A 17,587-nucleotide genomic window follows, 5' to 3' on the forward strand; every position below is an offset into this window, starting at 1 on the left:
TTCATGTAAAAAGATTGTACTATGTTTAAAGCGAAGCTCTTTTTTTTAATTGTTTCAGGTATGGAGCATTTTCCTTTGGTCTGTCACGTGACTATGTGCCTTCGACATTTGGAGAAGATGCACCACCACTTTTTAGAAAAATTGCTGTCAGAGATGTTGCCAAGGTAGTGTTTTATCAAAGTGCAATGTTGGGCTAAATGGTGCATAGCTGCAGATGTTTGTGGCAAAAAAAGATTAGCAGAGGAAAGAAGAAATGGACAGAAAGAGCACAAACTGGCTGTTTCTTTCCTCCCCTAGCCTTTTGCTCCACAAACATCAACAGTAGTGCTATATATTTCTTTACTTTTGCAAATTAATGTCCAAGTTGAAGACTATAAGTGCTTTCTTTTCTTTCAAATTTAAATTTTATCAGTCTTATTTGGGCTACAACATTAACTCCTTCATTACTGCACCTATAGAAATAAATCAATTTGGTAGTTTTCTAATGCTGTTAAGCATTTCTGTCGCAATTCTTCTACTAGCAACGTGAGGTACTGTCTGAAATGGTGTCTGAACTTTAACTGTTTGTCAGATTTGACAAGTTTGGGTGGATTGGGCTGTAAAAATAAAGCTTCAACTGGTGTATTGTCCAAGCTAGCCTCCGGTGCTACTAGCACTTTCTCAATAAAATGATGCAAAATTTGCGCTTTGGTCGACTCAGAAAAATACATTTTAAATGACTGCAGCAGTGGAGGCACAGACGCTTCTCTTGGGTTGTCTAATTTTTTGGTCCGATGTCTAGGCTGTTTTAACAATGTCTCAAACAACGGAAGATGCTCATGAGTGCATGTTATTTTAATAATTGTGTTCAACTACTATCAAGTGCAACTTTATTTTTCCCACTGTGGGTTGCTCTAATCCATCAGCATTTTGACAATGTATGCACAAATGATTACTTGCAATCCTTTCTGGGTTTTCACTCACGTAAGAGTACACAGTTGATTTCGAACCATCCTGTGACTGAAGCTTGGCTAGCACTCTGATGTCATACATTTTCAACACTGTCTGTACAAGTGTCCTTATTCACTACTGTACAATATTGTGCAACACTCCACATTACTGTACAGCCCTATACAGGAACTGAACAAAGCTTGTGGAGGCTCTAACGCCTGTTGAACACATGCTAGACCACCTTGCTTGCACAGAAAAGCTGATGGAACGCAGTAATCAAGTATGAGAAGGTATCAGCATGCTGTCTAACCTGACAACCATTGCTTCACGAGCGCCCAAAATGGAAGTGAAAAACGAACCAGGTGCCTGCTGCAATGAGTAAAAACAAATGTTCCTGTACAATAGGAACTTATCCATTTTCACATTTGATAAAGTACTGCTTTCCCACCTAGCATGGGCATCACTATGGCCAGTATCAATGGCAACAAATCTTCATAATAATTTTTTTTTGTGATCTGACTTACAAAAATTGGCAAATAAGAACCAGGTGCATATTTTTTATATTTGAGATTTTTTTTCCTCTTAATACTTATACTAAAAATAGCAAATTCTTACTTTCATTCATATTCCTTGAGGTGCTTCTTTGAAGTTCCACAAGAATGCTAAAAAAGTTCACGCAGAAACTACTCTGGGAGTTGTCGAAGTATGTGTTCGCATTGTGCCACTTGCTCATCTCCGCACAGTCTGATGTCATTATCAATGTTATGAAACTTGATCCAACCAGTATAAACCCTTGTCAACCCTTATCGGTTGTTATCAAACTTATCGGACTAGATCTGACCCTAACAAATACTAATCAGTTATCAACCTTACCGGAGAGGATCCAAGTCTTATCAACCCTTATTGGTTGGTATCAACCTTATCGCAATAGATGCCATCCTTGTCAACACATATCTGCCCTTATCAACCTTATCGGACTTGATCTGACCCTCATCAAACCATATCGACGCTTATTAACCTTATCAGAATTGCTTCGACCTTTATAAGCTCTTATCGCTCTTAAGCACCTTATCCATCCACATCCAAGCATTATCAGCCGTTATGATACCCATATAAACCTTCATCACTCCTTGTCACCCTTATCAACTCATTGATTGCTTCTCTGTGTTTGGTATTACATTTTCACAAAATCAAAGTTTTCCTGATGTCTACAATGCTCCAAGTTGGCTCTACATGAGGTCCTAGAGATTCCTTTTATTCTATCATCACCAAATCTTTCAACAAAGTCTTCATAGAAACTGTTCTTCTTTGGCATTTGTTTTGTACCGCCACTACAACACAGTCATATGGTTCAGACATATTCACCTTCTGCAAGCATGGGTGTTTAGCCTAGTGGGAAGACACTCAGCTTCTGAGTGTGGGGTTGTAGGTTTGAAACTCACTGCCGCCAACTTTTTACCTTTCAAATTTATTTTGTTTTATACATTCATTTGTTTATAGCGATTCGTCTTGCGCGACTGATGGATGGACGGGTTTCCTTGTTGGGTAGGCATGGAAATGCTTGCGCTTTTAAAATTGTCTGAGCCTATGTTACTGCTACACATCCATCTAAAATGCAAGGGATCAGACTATAACATTATGTATCCCAGTGAACGTTGCGACTGTGTCTTGGAATAAAATGTGAAAACATAAAAGTACTGAAAATGGGCACATTTCTAGCCGTAACGAAAGAGTTAAAGTACTGCAACAAAAAATAAAACACAAGCTTAGAGCCATTCTCTACAAGCTGGTTCTTGTAATCCATGAAAACTTCGGCAGATGTTTATTTTATACAGAGTTTATAAAATTTTAATTGTGGAAATTTTACGTAAGCTTGTTGGTTTTTACACATTTATATGTTGTACAGATTTGCTTCCTAGCAGCCTTCACTTCATTCAGATGGGGGTGGGAGGCAAAAACACCAGTGTAGTGTACTTCGGATGCACAGTAAAAAATCTCAGCATGTCTCATGGCCCCTGTGTTGCTTTGTGACATTAGACCCTGTCAGTCAATCATATGCTGTACATTTTAAATACATTTTTATGCATTTTATTTTGACGCAGTTTTGAGCTAATTGAATGTTAAGTACGTATTTCTTTTTATCAGTGGAAAAGGTAACAGTGTTTACTATGTGATATGCGATTTTACTGCAGTTAGGTAGTTAGTAATGGTCAGCATCCACAAGCACCTCCTGATGCAAGCGTGCAGGCATTCTTGAAGCCACATTCTGTCAGTTTAATTCATGCAGAAGGTGCATGGTATTCGAAAACAGCATTGAAACAAACAGTGTTCAAAGTTACTGCACTTATATGTAGTTTTGTAATTGTAAACTTATACGTAATTGTCGTGTTCTCGAATAACCATAAGCTTTCTCTAGAACCGAGCCCATATCTCTCTTCTTCAGCATCTCGTACGCCCAGTTTGTATCATACAGGAAGTCAGTAACAAAGTGAACCTGCCATGCTTACTTAGTGGCTATGGTGTTGGGCTGCTAGGCTTGAGGTCATGGGATCGAATCTCAGCCATGGTGGCCACATTCCGATGGGAGCGAAATGCGAAAACACCCATGTACTGAGCTTTAGGTGCATGTTAAAGAACCCCAGGTGGTCCAAATTATTTTGGAGTCCCCCACTATGGCGTGCCTCATAATCAGATTGTGGTTTTGGCACGTAAAACCCCATTTATTATTTTTTTAAATAACAATGTGCATGAATCTGGGAATTCAGTGAAGGAAAATTAGCCATCTGAAATTACTTTATCTGATATGCATTTACGCTATTTTTGTGCAATTTTTGAGGTTTACATTTGTTCATGAGTTCGTGATCAAGTTGCTTCTTATCTGTGCCAAACCTGCGTGGTCTTCCTAAGCCCCTAACACCTATCCATACCTCTTACCACTTTGCATTTCATGTGGTACTTGGGGAGTGGTAGGAAGCGAAGGGGGGTTGAAGTGCTTTTGTTTTCAAAGAGATGGATATACAATCGAACCCACTGGTAATGATACCGGTGTTTACAATATATCAGATATAACATTGAGCAACTGATGCACCATCAGTTTTTGTATGTGTTCTATGATAAAATAAACCATTTACTACAAAGCTCCGAAGCCACGCTCCTGGTTATAACAATTAAATCTGGCTATATGATGGGGGTGCTGAACGCAATATCCCCAAAAGAAAAAAGAAAAGAAAAAAAATGCGATTCACTTTGCCAGACATGCCTTTGTGCTGTGGGGGGTTGTGAGGAGGAAAAGAAAAAGAAAGAAGATAATGTTAAAAACGGGGGTGGGGAGAGGACAACAACCACTTCGCTACACCTGCCTTTGTGCTGTGCACCCCACGCAGCACAAAGGTGAGTGTGGCAAAGCGGCCCGTGTATTTTTTTTTTTCCTTCGATTTCACTTTAATTTTTTTTTTTCTGTGCAGATATCCAGTAGCCAAGTTTAATTGTTATATCCAATAATTCGGCATGGGAACATTGTAGTAAGCAGTTTAACTTACCATAGAACACATACAAAAGTTCACAGTATAGCAGCTGCTCATTGTTACATCCCAGTATTGTTAAAACCATCATAATCATCATCAGCCTGGTTACACCCACTGCAGGGCAAAGGCCTCTCCCATACTTCTCCAACTACCCTGGTCATGTACTAATTGTGGCCCATGTTGTCCCTGCAAACTTCTTAATCTCATCCACCCATCTAACTTTCTGCCGCCCTCTGCTACGCTTCCCTTCCCTTGGAATCCATTCTGTAACTCTTAATGACCATCGGTTATCTTTCCTCCTCATTACGTGTCCTGCCCATGCCCATTTCTTTTTCTTGATTTCAACTAAGATATCATTAACTCGCATTTGTTCCCTCACCCAATCTGCTCTTTTCTTATCCCTTAACGTTACACCTATCATCCTTCTTTCCATAGCTCGTTGTGTCGTCCTCAATTTAAGTAGAACCCTTTTCGTAAGCCTCCAGGTTTCTGCCCTGTACGTGAGTATGGGTAAGACACAGCTGTTATAAACTTTTCTCTCGAGGGATAATGGCATTCTGTTGTTCATGATCTGAGAATGCCTGCCAAACACACCCCAGCCCATTGTTATTCTTCTGATTATTTCAGTCTCATGATCCGGATCCGCAGTCACTACCTGTCCTAAGTAGATGTATTCCCTTACCACTTCCAGTGCCTCACTACCTATTGTAAACTGCTGTTCTCTTCCGAGACTGTTAAACATTACTTTAGTTTTCTGCAGATTAATTTTTAGACCCACCCTTCGGCTTTGCCTCTCCAGGTCAGTGAGCATGCATTGCAGTTGGTCCCCTGAGTTACTAAGCAAGGCAATATCATCAGCTAATCGCAAGTTACTAAGGTATTCTCCATTAACTCTTATCCCCGATTCTCCACAGTCCAGGTCTCTGAATACCTCCTGTAAACACGCTGGGAATAGCATTGGAGAGATCGTATCTCCCTGCCTGATGCCTTTCTTTATTGGGATTTTGTTGCTTTCTTTATGGAGGACTACGGTGGCTGTGGAGCCGCTATAGATATCTTTCAGTATTTTTACATACGGCTCGTCTACACCCTGATTCCGCAATGCCTCCATGACTGCTGAGGTTTCGACTGAATCAAACGCTTTCTCGTAATCAATGAAAGCTATATATAAAGGTTGGTTATATTCCGCACATTTTTCTATCACCTGATTGATAGTGTGAATATGGTCTATTGTTCAGTAGCCTTTGCGGAATCCTGCCTGGTCTTTTGGTTGACGGAAGTCTAAGGTGTTCCTGATTCTATTTGCAATTACCTTAGTAAATACTTTGTAGGCAACGGACAGTAAGTTGATCGATCTATAATTTTTCAAGTCTTTGGAGTCCCCTTTCTTATGGATTAGGATTATGTTAGCATTTTTCCAAGATTCCGGTACGCTCGAAGTCATGAGGCATTGCGTATACAGGGTGGCCAGTTTCTCTAGAACAATCTGCCCACCATCCTTCAACAAATCTGCTTTTACCTGATCTTCCCCAGCTGCCTACCCCCTTTGCATAGCTCCCAAGGCTTTCTTCACTTCTTCTGGCGTTACCTGTGGGATTTCGAATTCCTCTAGACTACTCTCCCATATCATCGTGGGTGCCACTGGTACTGTATAAATCTCTATAGAACTCCTCAGCCACTTGAAATATCCCATACATATTCGTAATGATATTGCCGGCTTTGTCTCTTAACACATACATCTGATTCTTGCCAATTCCTAGTTTCTTCTTCACTGCTTTTAGGCTTCCTCCGTTCCTGAGAGCATGTTCAATTCTATCCATATTATACTTATGTCAGCTGTCTTATGCTTGTTGATTAACTTCGAAAGTTCTGCCAGTTCTATTCTAGCTGTAGGGTTAGAGGCTTTCATACATTGGCATTTCTTGATCAGATCTTTCGTCTCCTTCGATAGCTTACTGGTATCCTGTCTAACGGAGTTACCACCGACTTCTATTGCACACTCCTTAATGATGCCCACAAGATTGTCGTTCATTGCTTCAACACTAGGGTCCTCTTCCCGAGTTAAAGCCGAATACCTGTTCTGTAGCTTGATCTGGAATTCCTCTATTTTCCCTCTTACCGCTAACTCATTGATCAGCTTCTTATGTACCAGTTTCTCCCGTTTCCTCCTCAGGTCTAGGCTAATTCGAGTTCTTACAATCCTATGGTCACTGCAGCGCACCTTGCTGAGCACGTCCACATCTTGTATTATGCCAGGGTTAGCGTAGAGTATGAAGTCTATTTCATTTCTAGTCTCGCCGTTTGGGCTCCTCCACGTGCACTTTCGGCTATCCCGCTTGCAGAAGGAGGTATTCATTATCCGCATATTATTCTGTTCCGCAAACTCTACTAATAACTCTCCCCTGCTATTCCTAGGGCCTATGCCATATTCCCCCACTGCCTTTTCTCCAGCCTGCTTCTTGCCTAGCTTGGCATTGAAGTCGCCCATCAGTATAGTGTATATTGTTTTGACTTTACCCATCGCCGATTACATGTCTTCATAGAAGCTTTCGACTTCCTGCTCATCATGACTGGATTTAGGGGTGTAGACCTGTGCAACCTTCATTTTGTACCTCTTATTAAGTTTCACAACAAGACCTGCCACCCTCTCGTTAATGCTATAGAATTCCTGTATGTTACCAGCTATATTCTTATTAATCAGGAATCCGACTCCTAGTTCTCGTCTCTCCGCTAAGCCCGGTAGCACAGGACGTGACCGTTTTTCAGCACTGTATATGCTTCTTTTGGCCTCCTAACTTCACTGAGCCCTATTATATCCCATTTACTGCCCTCTAATTTTTCCAATAGCACTGCTAGACTCGCCTCACTAGATAACGTTCTAGCGTTAAACGTTGCCAGGTTCATAATGGTTAAAACCAGTAATGCTATAAATAGGTTCGACTGTACTCCTTTCATCATTTAATGTCCCTTAAAGACCCCTTTCAGGGTATTACCTGGGGGGGGTGGGGGGGGGGGTGGAATGCATCAATAAACACTATCTTCATTATTTTACTATGGTTAACTTATTTATGCAATGCTAAACAAAACTTAGTATGCATGCTAGAAGACGATGGGCGAGAGAAAACAAAACAAAATAGAAGGTACAAACCTGCAGTAGAATTGGCAGCACAACCAGCAGTATAACAGAGCAGTAAAAAAGGTAGACGTTAGAGTAACAACGCAGTAGTGGTAGGTTAAGGGTTTAAAAAACATGACAATAGGTGCCTAAATTTATCTGAATTGCTTTCATTTACTATATCGTCGGGTAGCGCGTTCCAAAGTTCATAGTTCCACAGTTGTGTCTAATTAAAATGTTTGAATGCTTATCCCCTCTGCTTATTTCGTGCAACCCAGTTATAACAATTATAAGTTATAAGAATGGGATTTTCTTGACACTTGAATATAATTATAAGTGGGTTCAGCTGCAGCAGAAAGCCAGCTTCAAGTTGGGACTGACATAGGCCTGTTGCCCACATCTGTGTATGCCCACGTCCCAACACTATTAAATAGAAGTCTGGAGAGTGCACAAAGTTTGTTGCATAAATGCTTGACGTGTATTTTAATCGTTTAAGAACTTGTTTTATGGTTCTCTCGTATCAGGTATGGTACAACAATAAAGGATACCATGCGATGCCCACTTATGTTAATAGCATCAATAATGCCATTCTGAGGGCTAATCTTCCACTTGAAAATGGACACCCATCTACTTACGGTAAGTGTAAACAGATCCATCATGAAACATTGTATTCCTTAAATATAAATTGTCAAAAAATTTTGTTTTTGTTAGTTAGGTCTTTCTGTCTGTTAGTGTAACTTTGTCATTGTGAACTGGACAGGAGTTTTAACCATTTGTTAAACGGCAAGACATACTCACCCCAGTGCTTGTATGCTGCATTTCAACTGTAATCCTGCTTTTCGTAATCCATCCTGCTTTTCAACTCGGCTTCGAAGAGCTTTAGCCGTAAACTGTGGCAACCTTTATTAAACATTTGGTCTTGCTAAAGGTTCTTTATTACTCTGCATGCCCTGTCATAAAGTGTAGCCATTAAACCATTCATTTACTTCCCTTTTATCTGCTTCCTGTAATTTTATCACTTTTTTCTAAGTTGACATGGAGTAAACACTCTATCTCTTGAATAAAATTTTGCTCACTTGCACTACAGACACACAAAAAACCCAGGCTACTCTTCCTTACACTTAGGCTTATCAAATGAGCCAGTGTGTCCAGTCTGCTTCTGATTACTTTTGGAAGCAGCCATTAGGAGGCAAAAGTGAACATTATGAAAGTGACCCAGGTGGACAGTGGAGCAGATCAGTCGCACTTGTTTCTTCTGTATAAAATGTTCTAACTTTGGGATTGCATCCTTTTTTTCTATTTTTGTGAACAGTAACCTACCAAGAGCACTATGGTAAAGCTTTATACATGGTGCGAGTGGTTTTCTGGTACCCAACAAATGGTTAAGGTGCATTTCTTAAGGGATCCTTACACTGCTTTGAATTGATTATTCTGTGCTTAACCCTTTAATATCAATTGTGAATTTGTGATGTCCAACATGTGCAGGTTCTTGTGTGTCTTGAGTTGTGTTTATAGCAAAAGCAGTGCAAAAATAATTGCAACACAAGACAGAGAAGTACACCGAACAGAGCTATGTACATTTATGTGACCATATGAAAGTGGCACTTGTAAAATCTCCGTGCTGCTGACATCGATTCTGTTCCAAATATATGAAAATGTACACCCATGAGCAAAAAGTATACGGACCACAGGGTCACCAAAAAAATGGAATTTCTTTGTAATTAGTGTGCATAAACTGAAATTAATGAGTACGCTGGAAAGTTTGCAATGCCAAGTTTGGGCCTCAATTTCAAGTTGCATTCACAGGCACAAAAAGAATCGGCTTTATTGTGCAATCCCTGGTCCGTATACTTTTGCTCACAGGTGTATGTCACTTATAATATAGCATCTTATAGTGTAGGACTTGATATATGAGGTTTTTCCGGACCATCAGGGGGCCTATAGTAAGCTTTATTAAATTATTACTCCACACACTAAACATGTTTTGCATGCTGTAGTTAACACATGTTGCCCACTTCACTTGCACAGAATGTGACACTGTTGACGGCATTGTTGCAGCGTAGGTCAGCATCATATAGTTTCCCCAACCTAGATGACCACTGTTGTAAAATCTATTTATTTATTTATTTATTTATTTATTTATTTATTTATTTATTTATTTATTTTACAATACTGAAGGCAGCTATGTTGCCCAAGCAGGAGAGGTTACACAAAGAACATTGCGAAGCACTTTCAGAACAATGATACATCATAACATCAACAGCAGATGCAGATAGAGAAGTCCATAGCACCCGCCGTGGTTGCCCAGTGGCTATGGTGTTTGGCTGCTGAGCACGAGGTCGCGGGATCGAATCCCGGCCACGGCGGCCGCATTTCGATGGGGGCAAAATGCGAAAATGCCTGTGTACTTAGATTTAGGTGCACGTTAAACAACCCCAGGTGGTTGAAATTTCCGGAGTCCTCCACTACGGCGTGCCTCATAATCAGAAAGTGGTTTTGGCACGTAAAACCCCATAATTTTAGAGAAGCCCATAGCTCAACGGTTCTAGGAAAAAATGTTTTTCGAAAAAGCTTTGTCCTAGCAAAATTCAGATGTACAAATGCCATGATTTAGCTGTGACAATTGTTTGGTAAAGTAGGCAAGTATTCATTTTGTTCCAGACCTGTTTTACAATGATATATCAAATTAAAGAAACTTTAGCTTCTCTCTGCCACTGTACTTGCAATGGTTGGAGTTCAAGGAACCACTCCTTATTGGAAACTGACAATGTAGGTTGGTAATTAAATAAAATGAGCCTAGGTGCAAGACGCATGTGCTAAATCCTCACAATATCTTTAGACTAACACAGATACCACATGATAGCATACTCAAGGACTGGGTGAGCTTCTTATATGCTTCAAGCTTAACATTACAGGGGTAACTTTTTAGCTTCTGTTTCAAAAAGCACAGTTTCTTACAGGTCTTTGCGCAGATGTTATTCGTATGGAAATACCAGTTAAGTTTATTGGTAATTGTTATGCACAAGCAGGATAAACAAGTAACTGGCTTTGTCTGTCACTGATATAACTGTGAAGAAGAGGTTTTTTTTTAGTTGTTATTGCCATGGACATGGTCTTACTAAAATTAATTTGCATTTCCTTGCGCTCACACCAGTCTGTGAGTTTACAAAGATTAATATTCAGTAGCACCTGGGACAGCATTCTTGTTAACAAAAGAGTAAATAATAAAATCATCAGCAAACAACTTCACCATTATGTAGTCATCGGTATCATTAGCAACTCAGATTCACAGCTTGCCATTCTCATCACACTTGTGATGACAATGGCAAACAAGTTCAGCAAATTTTGCTAGTGCACAATGAAATAATACAGAATGAAAAAGTACGAAGTCATAAGAAAGGTATTCACATGATGAGCTCCGACTTCAAATGGTTATTTTTATGTAGCAATATGTTGGTGGTTGCTGGAAATGTGTTTTGATTTGAAGTCATGTGCTTGTCTTGTTAGTGTACTTAAATATTTTTTCCCGGTCTTTCCTTGCACTGTATAGTTTCATCTGGGGATGCTCTTAAGGGAGCTTTATAACTTTATTGCTAGATGACTTTCGAAAAAGACTACTTTCACTAATATGTGTCAAGATGAAAAGAATATGTTATTAACAATAGAGATTAATCATCATGTCAAGCGGAATCGTCTACTTAACTAGCAGAAGTTTCTGTATAACTCTTCTAGGTGGCACAATGTGGCCATTTTAAATGTGTCCCATGGAAGATGTAGGTTTCCATACTAAGTGTGCTTCACAGCAAATGATTATGCAACAAAGTGCACTGATGCAGAATACTTCAGAAGAAATTTTGGACCAGTTTACTTATGTGGGTTTTCACATGCGCAGACTTCTTCTACAACCTTTTTTTTACAGCACGCAGTTTTGTGCAAAGTCTTCTTTCTGTGTTGGTGTTGTAATTTATCATGCATCTTTCTCATTCCACATGCCCACTGTATTGGCCTACTTCATATTTTTAATACCCATTGTTTTAAAGAAAATTATTCACAGCATGGCATTATACTCTAAAGAACAATTGTACTCACTTATAATGAACTCGAGTGTAATAATCTTTCAATTATGTTAACTAGATTTTGATTTGATGTGTAAATTTGAGACCCTAACAGTTGAAATTATGTGCAGATGTAGCAGCTGCTTTTCAAAGCATCATATTTATTGATGCAACTATTTATTTATTCCTAATTGCTAAAAACCTGGGAGAGAGGAGAATAAAATGAACATGCATGGAATTATAATAAAATGTGCAAGGAATTTTTGTGGGACATACAGAAAGGCTCATGTGGCTTAAGGTCATTTGCTCCATAGATACTGCGTCTCCTACGACAGCTACTGCACAGTTTCCTAGGTCCAGGCCATGTCCATTGCAAATTCTGGTATTGCAATAGTGCATATGTGAAAAGAAGCCGCTGATTGTGCACATATTAGGAAACAATTTTACAGCCAGGGAAGCAGACAGCATGTTAGCGCACATTAATGGAAGCATGACTAATTGAAGTGCAGGCTGCCTTACGAGTAGTCGCATGTGTGCAAGCACATATGCTACACATGGGATGAAAAAAAATAGTGTGTCAAGAAGCAGTAGGGCATGCTTTCAGGTTTACAAACCACATCTTGCGATGTAGATGCCGAGTGATATGAGGTGGTGTTGACAGAGCCTAACAGCTCCTAGATGCACAAGTTCGCATTTTTTCCTTTACTTTTGTGGAATGGTACATGAATCTCCTGAACAACCCAAGAAAGACGGGCGCATGCAGTGAAAAGTAGAGCAGCCTTTAGTTAGTTTTTTCAATAAAGAGATAGCTCATTGCAACCAGTTCCATCATGTTTGCTTTTCACTTCTTTTCTGATAACTTCGGATATAACAAACAACTGACATAACAACTGCTTTTTGAAGAATTGTTCTGTTCTTGTAAGTGGTCCAGACTATAGTTTAAACATTTTTCAGTATTGTGTAACCTTTAAGCATGGCTTCAAATAGAAAGAAAAGACGTCTGAAAAAATGCCATTTTTTTATAGCCTTCCTTTGTTACACTTTTTTCTGTGCTCAAAAGAAAGCCTGCAATATTGAAGCTGGCTCTCCTACAGGGCGAGCTACAAACCCTTATATTTTCACCAAAAGTTGTTAAACATGTTCTTCACCACTATTATTACCTTAAAAACTGTTGCCCGACACAAAAATAAACTTGTTGATTGTCTCATAGCAAAACCATGCTTTCCTATGCATTCAAGGTTATGACTGCCTAGTGTCACTGGACGACACCATTCGTTAAACCTCTTGTTCCCAAATATAAACAAGAAACTGCTACTAATCTTCTGCATAGTGGCTATCTTTGCTCGTTAAAGAACTGCTTACAATGCTGAATTGCAAAAGCAAAGGGAAACCAGGCACAATTTTAGTACTGGAAAAGTGCTTTTATTTTATAGTCAAGCTTATTGCCAGAGCACACAAGTCTTGTCTTTTTTAATAAAATTAAAGAAAAAGAGCTTTCTACTGAATCATTATTATTTCTTTCTGTGTAGGAATTACTGTGGTTAATCATCCCATGACGGATACATCGTTCCTGCTGTCAAAGGACCAAATGTAACTCTTTCTTCTATTGCTTCCATTTTGTTAGACTGATGTTTAGACTGACACTGAAAAGCATTTAGTGAAAGTATAATCCTAGTCTATGTTTTGAAATTGAGCAATATTTTGGAGGGCATAGTGTTTAAACAGAAAAGTGTGCATAGCTGGAAGCAAATTTTAAATCTGATGTGATATTATTGTTGCTATTGCTTTAGTGGCATTCTCCTGGCAGAGTTCAAAAGCAAAAACTGCTTGTATTTGCAAGCTGCTCAAACAAAAAGAGCCACAAATGTTTTTAGATAAGTTAGGTTTAAATGTTGGCTTTCAATGCCTGAACTTCGTACACAGGTGCAAATCTCATGTTCTCCTGCATTCATATCTCATGGCTTACAGCAATTTCCAAAAATCAAGTGTTTATTTGTGCATGGCAGAATGGGCAGGAACAGGTTCCTGTAGCACAAACTAGACATGTCTTATTTGAAACAGTTCTCTGAATTAATACATGTAACCCACAGCCTCTGCATGTGCCATGCAGAAACCCTGGGTTGAGCTCCTACCAATGGCAGCATTTTTTCTTCATCTTTCATTTTGTTTTCATAAAAATATAAAAATCATTAATTTAACACTTATCTATAATTATTTCGATAGTTCAGTTAAAGAAAGCATTTCATTTCCCCCATGCTTTCCTTGGCTTTATTGTCTGTTTCCTTGATGTGGCTACCCAACTAAGGACCTCAAACCAGCTGTGTAGCATATGGAAAAATGAATGTCATGAAAATTCCTCTGGCATCACCTCAACTGATCAAGGTCTTTAGGTTTGAATTTATAAGTCCCTTCTAACACCCAGAACTGTACGGTTAAGATATCACTGCACCTGCATGCTCTACTTGCTGCTGTTCAAACTTGTCTAGAACCTTGTTAATTAAAAATATCTAGTTATTATAATTGTTTAATGTGTCTATATGCTGAATTTACAGACCTTAGATTTATAGTAGACAAACTTCATTGTGATAATCGGTTATTGTTTTAAGCAGTATCATTAAAAGTGGACAGCACTCTACTCGTATGCTGTGGGCCAGGTGCTCTGCCCGTTCTTTTTTAAAGTTTATGATATGCCAGAAATGGTGAGTTGACAATGAGCAAGATGTGTTATGAAGTCCTTCAATAATCTTAATTTGCCACACTGCATAAGTTGGTTGCATGTGCAGATCTGGTAAGTGCCACTGCTCATTGTTACTTTCAGCTTACAAGGAACAGATGTGCTGATTGCCATCTTCATCATTGTTGCAATGTCATTTGTGCCAGCAAGTTTTGTACTATTCCTGGTCTATGAGCGCTACACCAAAGCCAAGCACCTGCAGATTGTCAGTGGTGTTAATCCTGTAGTGTACTGGCTGGCAAACTACTTCTGGGATATTGTGAGTGGATGTGTATTATCCTAACATTATGCCTCTTTTGTGTGTTGCTTGTTAAACTAAGTAGGCAGTTTTAATGTTGAATACTTCTGCCTAAAGCAAAAGCACACCTGTATACAGTAGAGTCTCAATTATACAAATTTTCATATTATCCATAACAAATGATAGCTACGAACTAAAATGAAGGTATAGAATCCTTATTTATTAATTGTGACTACTTTTAGACAAATTTGTTATTGATTGCTTTCTGGACCGTTCTTCCCTTAGGTGTTGTTGAGGAGACCGCTGTCGAAGGTGTAAAACTCTGCCCTTGTTTCTTCACCTACGTTGCTAGAACTCACTGCACACCACATTGAGTTTGCTCACTTTTCAGTGCAGTCAACGTCCGATTTCTCAGACTTCCTAGGGGCCTCGAAAATGTCCGAAAAATTGAGCAGTTCAAAAAAAAAAAAAATGCATGCATTTTACTGCCCCCAAAGGCTGAAATCACCACAGCTATGTCCAAGATAGCTCTGAAGGCCTGCCAGAACGCCTATTAGGCATATCGGTGCTGGTACTGTGACAGGAGACGGCGGGTGCAGGCTTGTATAATTAAAGAAATACTGTGTCCCGTTACAAATGCCTCTTTTCACTCTTTGTGTGCTTCACCGCATAATACTCTATACTTAGGCGAAGCTGACTTTGGGGAGGATTACAAAGGCGGAGTGGGCACTGAACAGCAAGAAGCTTGGTAGTTAATGTTGAAGTAGCTAGGCCTAGCGTTGCTGCACCAGCGGATCTACTTGCGACAGCGCCTGTTCGAGGTGGTGAGATAATCAATATGGCGGCGGTGGTGGCTTCGATCAGGGTTGTTTCGGACCTGTGGCCATGGCAAGAAGTCTGGAAAATTGGACTGCAAAGGGTTTGTCGGTCAGAAATTTCAGGCATTCTTATGCATTGACTCTATTGGGTACCATGGTGGTGCGCGAAGGCATCCGAATTATCAGGCATGTCCAAAAAATCAAGCGTCTGGAAAATCGGTCATTGACGGTACGCCAGGATTAATGGAAAACAAAGATTTTGAATGCTGACTTCACAACTACACGCCACAACCATACTCTCCTGACTGTGCGAGATTTTGTCTTGTGGCATCTCAGAAATTCGTATCATCCAATTCATCCCAAGAGATTGTTCAAGTAATCCCAGAACAAAAGACTTTACACTTGATGCATTCTGGCCTGGAATTTTTCAAGATTTGTATCACCCCAAAATTCACATCAACTGTGATTGTATTGAGATTCTACTGTAGTAGCTCTTTGTAATTCTCTTACTAAGCCAGCCGACTTTGCGTATGACTCCAGACAGCAGGTTTTTTTTTTAGAAGTGATGTTTTGTTGTACTCATTTGCCATGTTGCCATGGTTAACTTTGTCACTTGAAAATGTAAAACTTGTAGTTGATGTCCTTGTCCCTATCGCCAATATTGTCAAAGTGAAGTGCTTGCACTTGTGCGCTTATTTGAATGGTGAACAGGCCTGCGTGTCCTCTGGCCTAGAACATAGTTCTAGTGAATTCAAGTCTGAGTGCACTTGCAAGAACTTTATCATATATAGCTGTTCTATTATTGTAAATTGTAAATGCTGTTTGGCAAGCACTTTTCAACATAAATGTTCTATGCTTAGAAGTTTTGTACGCTGAGAAGAGCTCGTGAACTGCACTCATCATAGGCTAATAAATTCTGTTCGGTAAAGCTCTCTTATTTTTCATAGCTTAAGAACATGCAGAAATATTTAGCAAAGGTTTTTGAGGTGCTCTACTGGAGTTGAGATGTTTTTCTTGCTTAGTTCTTAAGGTTGCAGAAGTTAAAGGGCCTGCATATATGAACTACATTGCAGTGAAAGCATGTAGTACTAACCACAACTGTCAAGTGCTATATAGGTAGTATCTGGCTTATCGGTAAGTTAGTACCATAATTCAGTCAGCCAAGATACAAGTGATGCAGTAGCTTCATTAATGATGCCATCATATACTTGTTCTAGTGATTGTACCAAATGCATCAATAAATTTTGTAAATTCTTGTGCCTAATGAATTTTTTCTTGCTCGTTACAGTGCAGCTATGTTGTTCCTGCAACATGCTGTGTTCTTATTCTGCTTATTTTCGACATTCCTGCATATACATCAGCAAAAAATTTTCCAGCTGTACTCTCATTGTTCCTCCTTTATGGGTAAGTGTCATAAATATGTCCGTGACTGAAATACATAGATCTTTTCTGAAACGCACTATATGTTGATGCATTTTACTCTCTTCAGGTGGTCAATAACACCAGTCATGTATCCCGTGTCTTTCGTATTCAAGGAGCCAAGTACAGCCTATATTTTTCTTATTGTGATCAACCTTTTTGTTGGGATTACATGTATTGTGACCAGCTTCTTGCTTGAAGTCTTCTCCTACGATGCCGTATGTTTTACTTCACTCCTTTAGCAAGAATGAGTTTGCCTGAAAATAATCATCCTTGCTTACCTTTTCTTTTTTTAAAAAAATAAATGAGAGTGATAGATGTACTATCTGTCACAAAAGTTCCCAGGCCAGAACAATGATTGCTGGACTGTACATGGGGGCCACATAACAGGGTCGTGATTGCTGGAATTCATTTGGTCTTTGTTTGTGGAGTCCTGTAAAAGCTCATGTCATCCTCGTGCTGGTACTGGTTATTGTAGCACTGCATGCATCTTAAAAGGTCAAAAGCTGAGCAAGTTGGTAAGGTTTCATAATATTAAAGGCAGTCTTAGAGACTTTCCTAGATAGTCATGTTTGTTGGCAGTACTGTCTGAAGTCGTCAAAAGCTTTGTTAACATTTTTCTCTAAGCATGTAAAGTTTAAAAACAAAAAATGTTATAGCCATGTCTCGGCTCAAGTTCTCCCTTGATTATGGTGTTTTACGGGCCAAAACCACTTTCTGATTATGAGGCATGCCGTAGTGGAGGACTCCGGCA

At 39.4% G+C, this 17,587-nt stretch overlaps 1 protein-coding gene across 2 annotated transcripts in view; it reads left to right on the forward strand.

Annotated features, from left to right (window-relative positions):
- The window catches only part of LOC135906151 (ATP-binding cassette sub-family A member 2-like), a 256,013-nt gene that overhangs the window by 171,170 nt on the left and 67,256 nt on the right, over window positions 1–17,587 (forward strand). For both annotated transcript variants that reach the window (XR_010565654.1, XM_065437385.1), the window contains exons 33-38: window positions 59–164; window positions 8,094–8,205; window positions 13,154–13,214; window positions 14,443–14,617; window positions 16,703–16,818; window positions 16,904–17,051. Coding sequence is in view for 1 of the 2 variants with exons in the window: in XM_065437385.1 (XP_065293457.1) it covers window positions 59–164; window positions 8,094–8,205; window positions 13,154–13,214; window positions 14,443–14,617; window positions 16,703–16,818; window positions 16,904–17,051 (718 nt within the window). In the remaining variant the exon portion in view is untranslated. The remainder of the gene's footprint in view (window positions 1–58; window positions 165–8,093; window positions 8,206–13,153; window positions 13,215–14,442; window positions 14,618–16,702; window positions 16,819–16,903; window positions 17,052–17,587) is intronic.

This window comes from Dermacentor albipictus, chromosome 1, assembly GCF_038994185.2.
Source record: "Dermacentor albipictus isolate Rhodes 1998 colony chromosome 1, USDA_Dalb.pri_finalv2, whole genome shotgun sequence".
NCBI lineage: Eukaryota > Metazoa > Arthropoda > Arachnida > Ixodida > Ixodidae > Dermacentor > Dermacentor albipictus.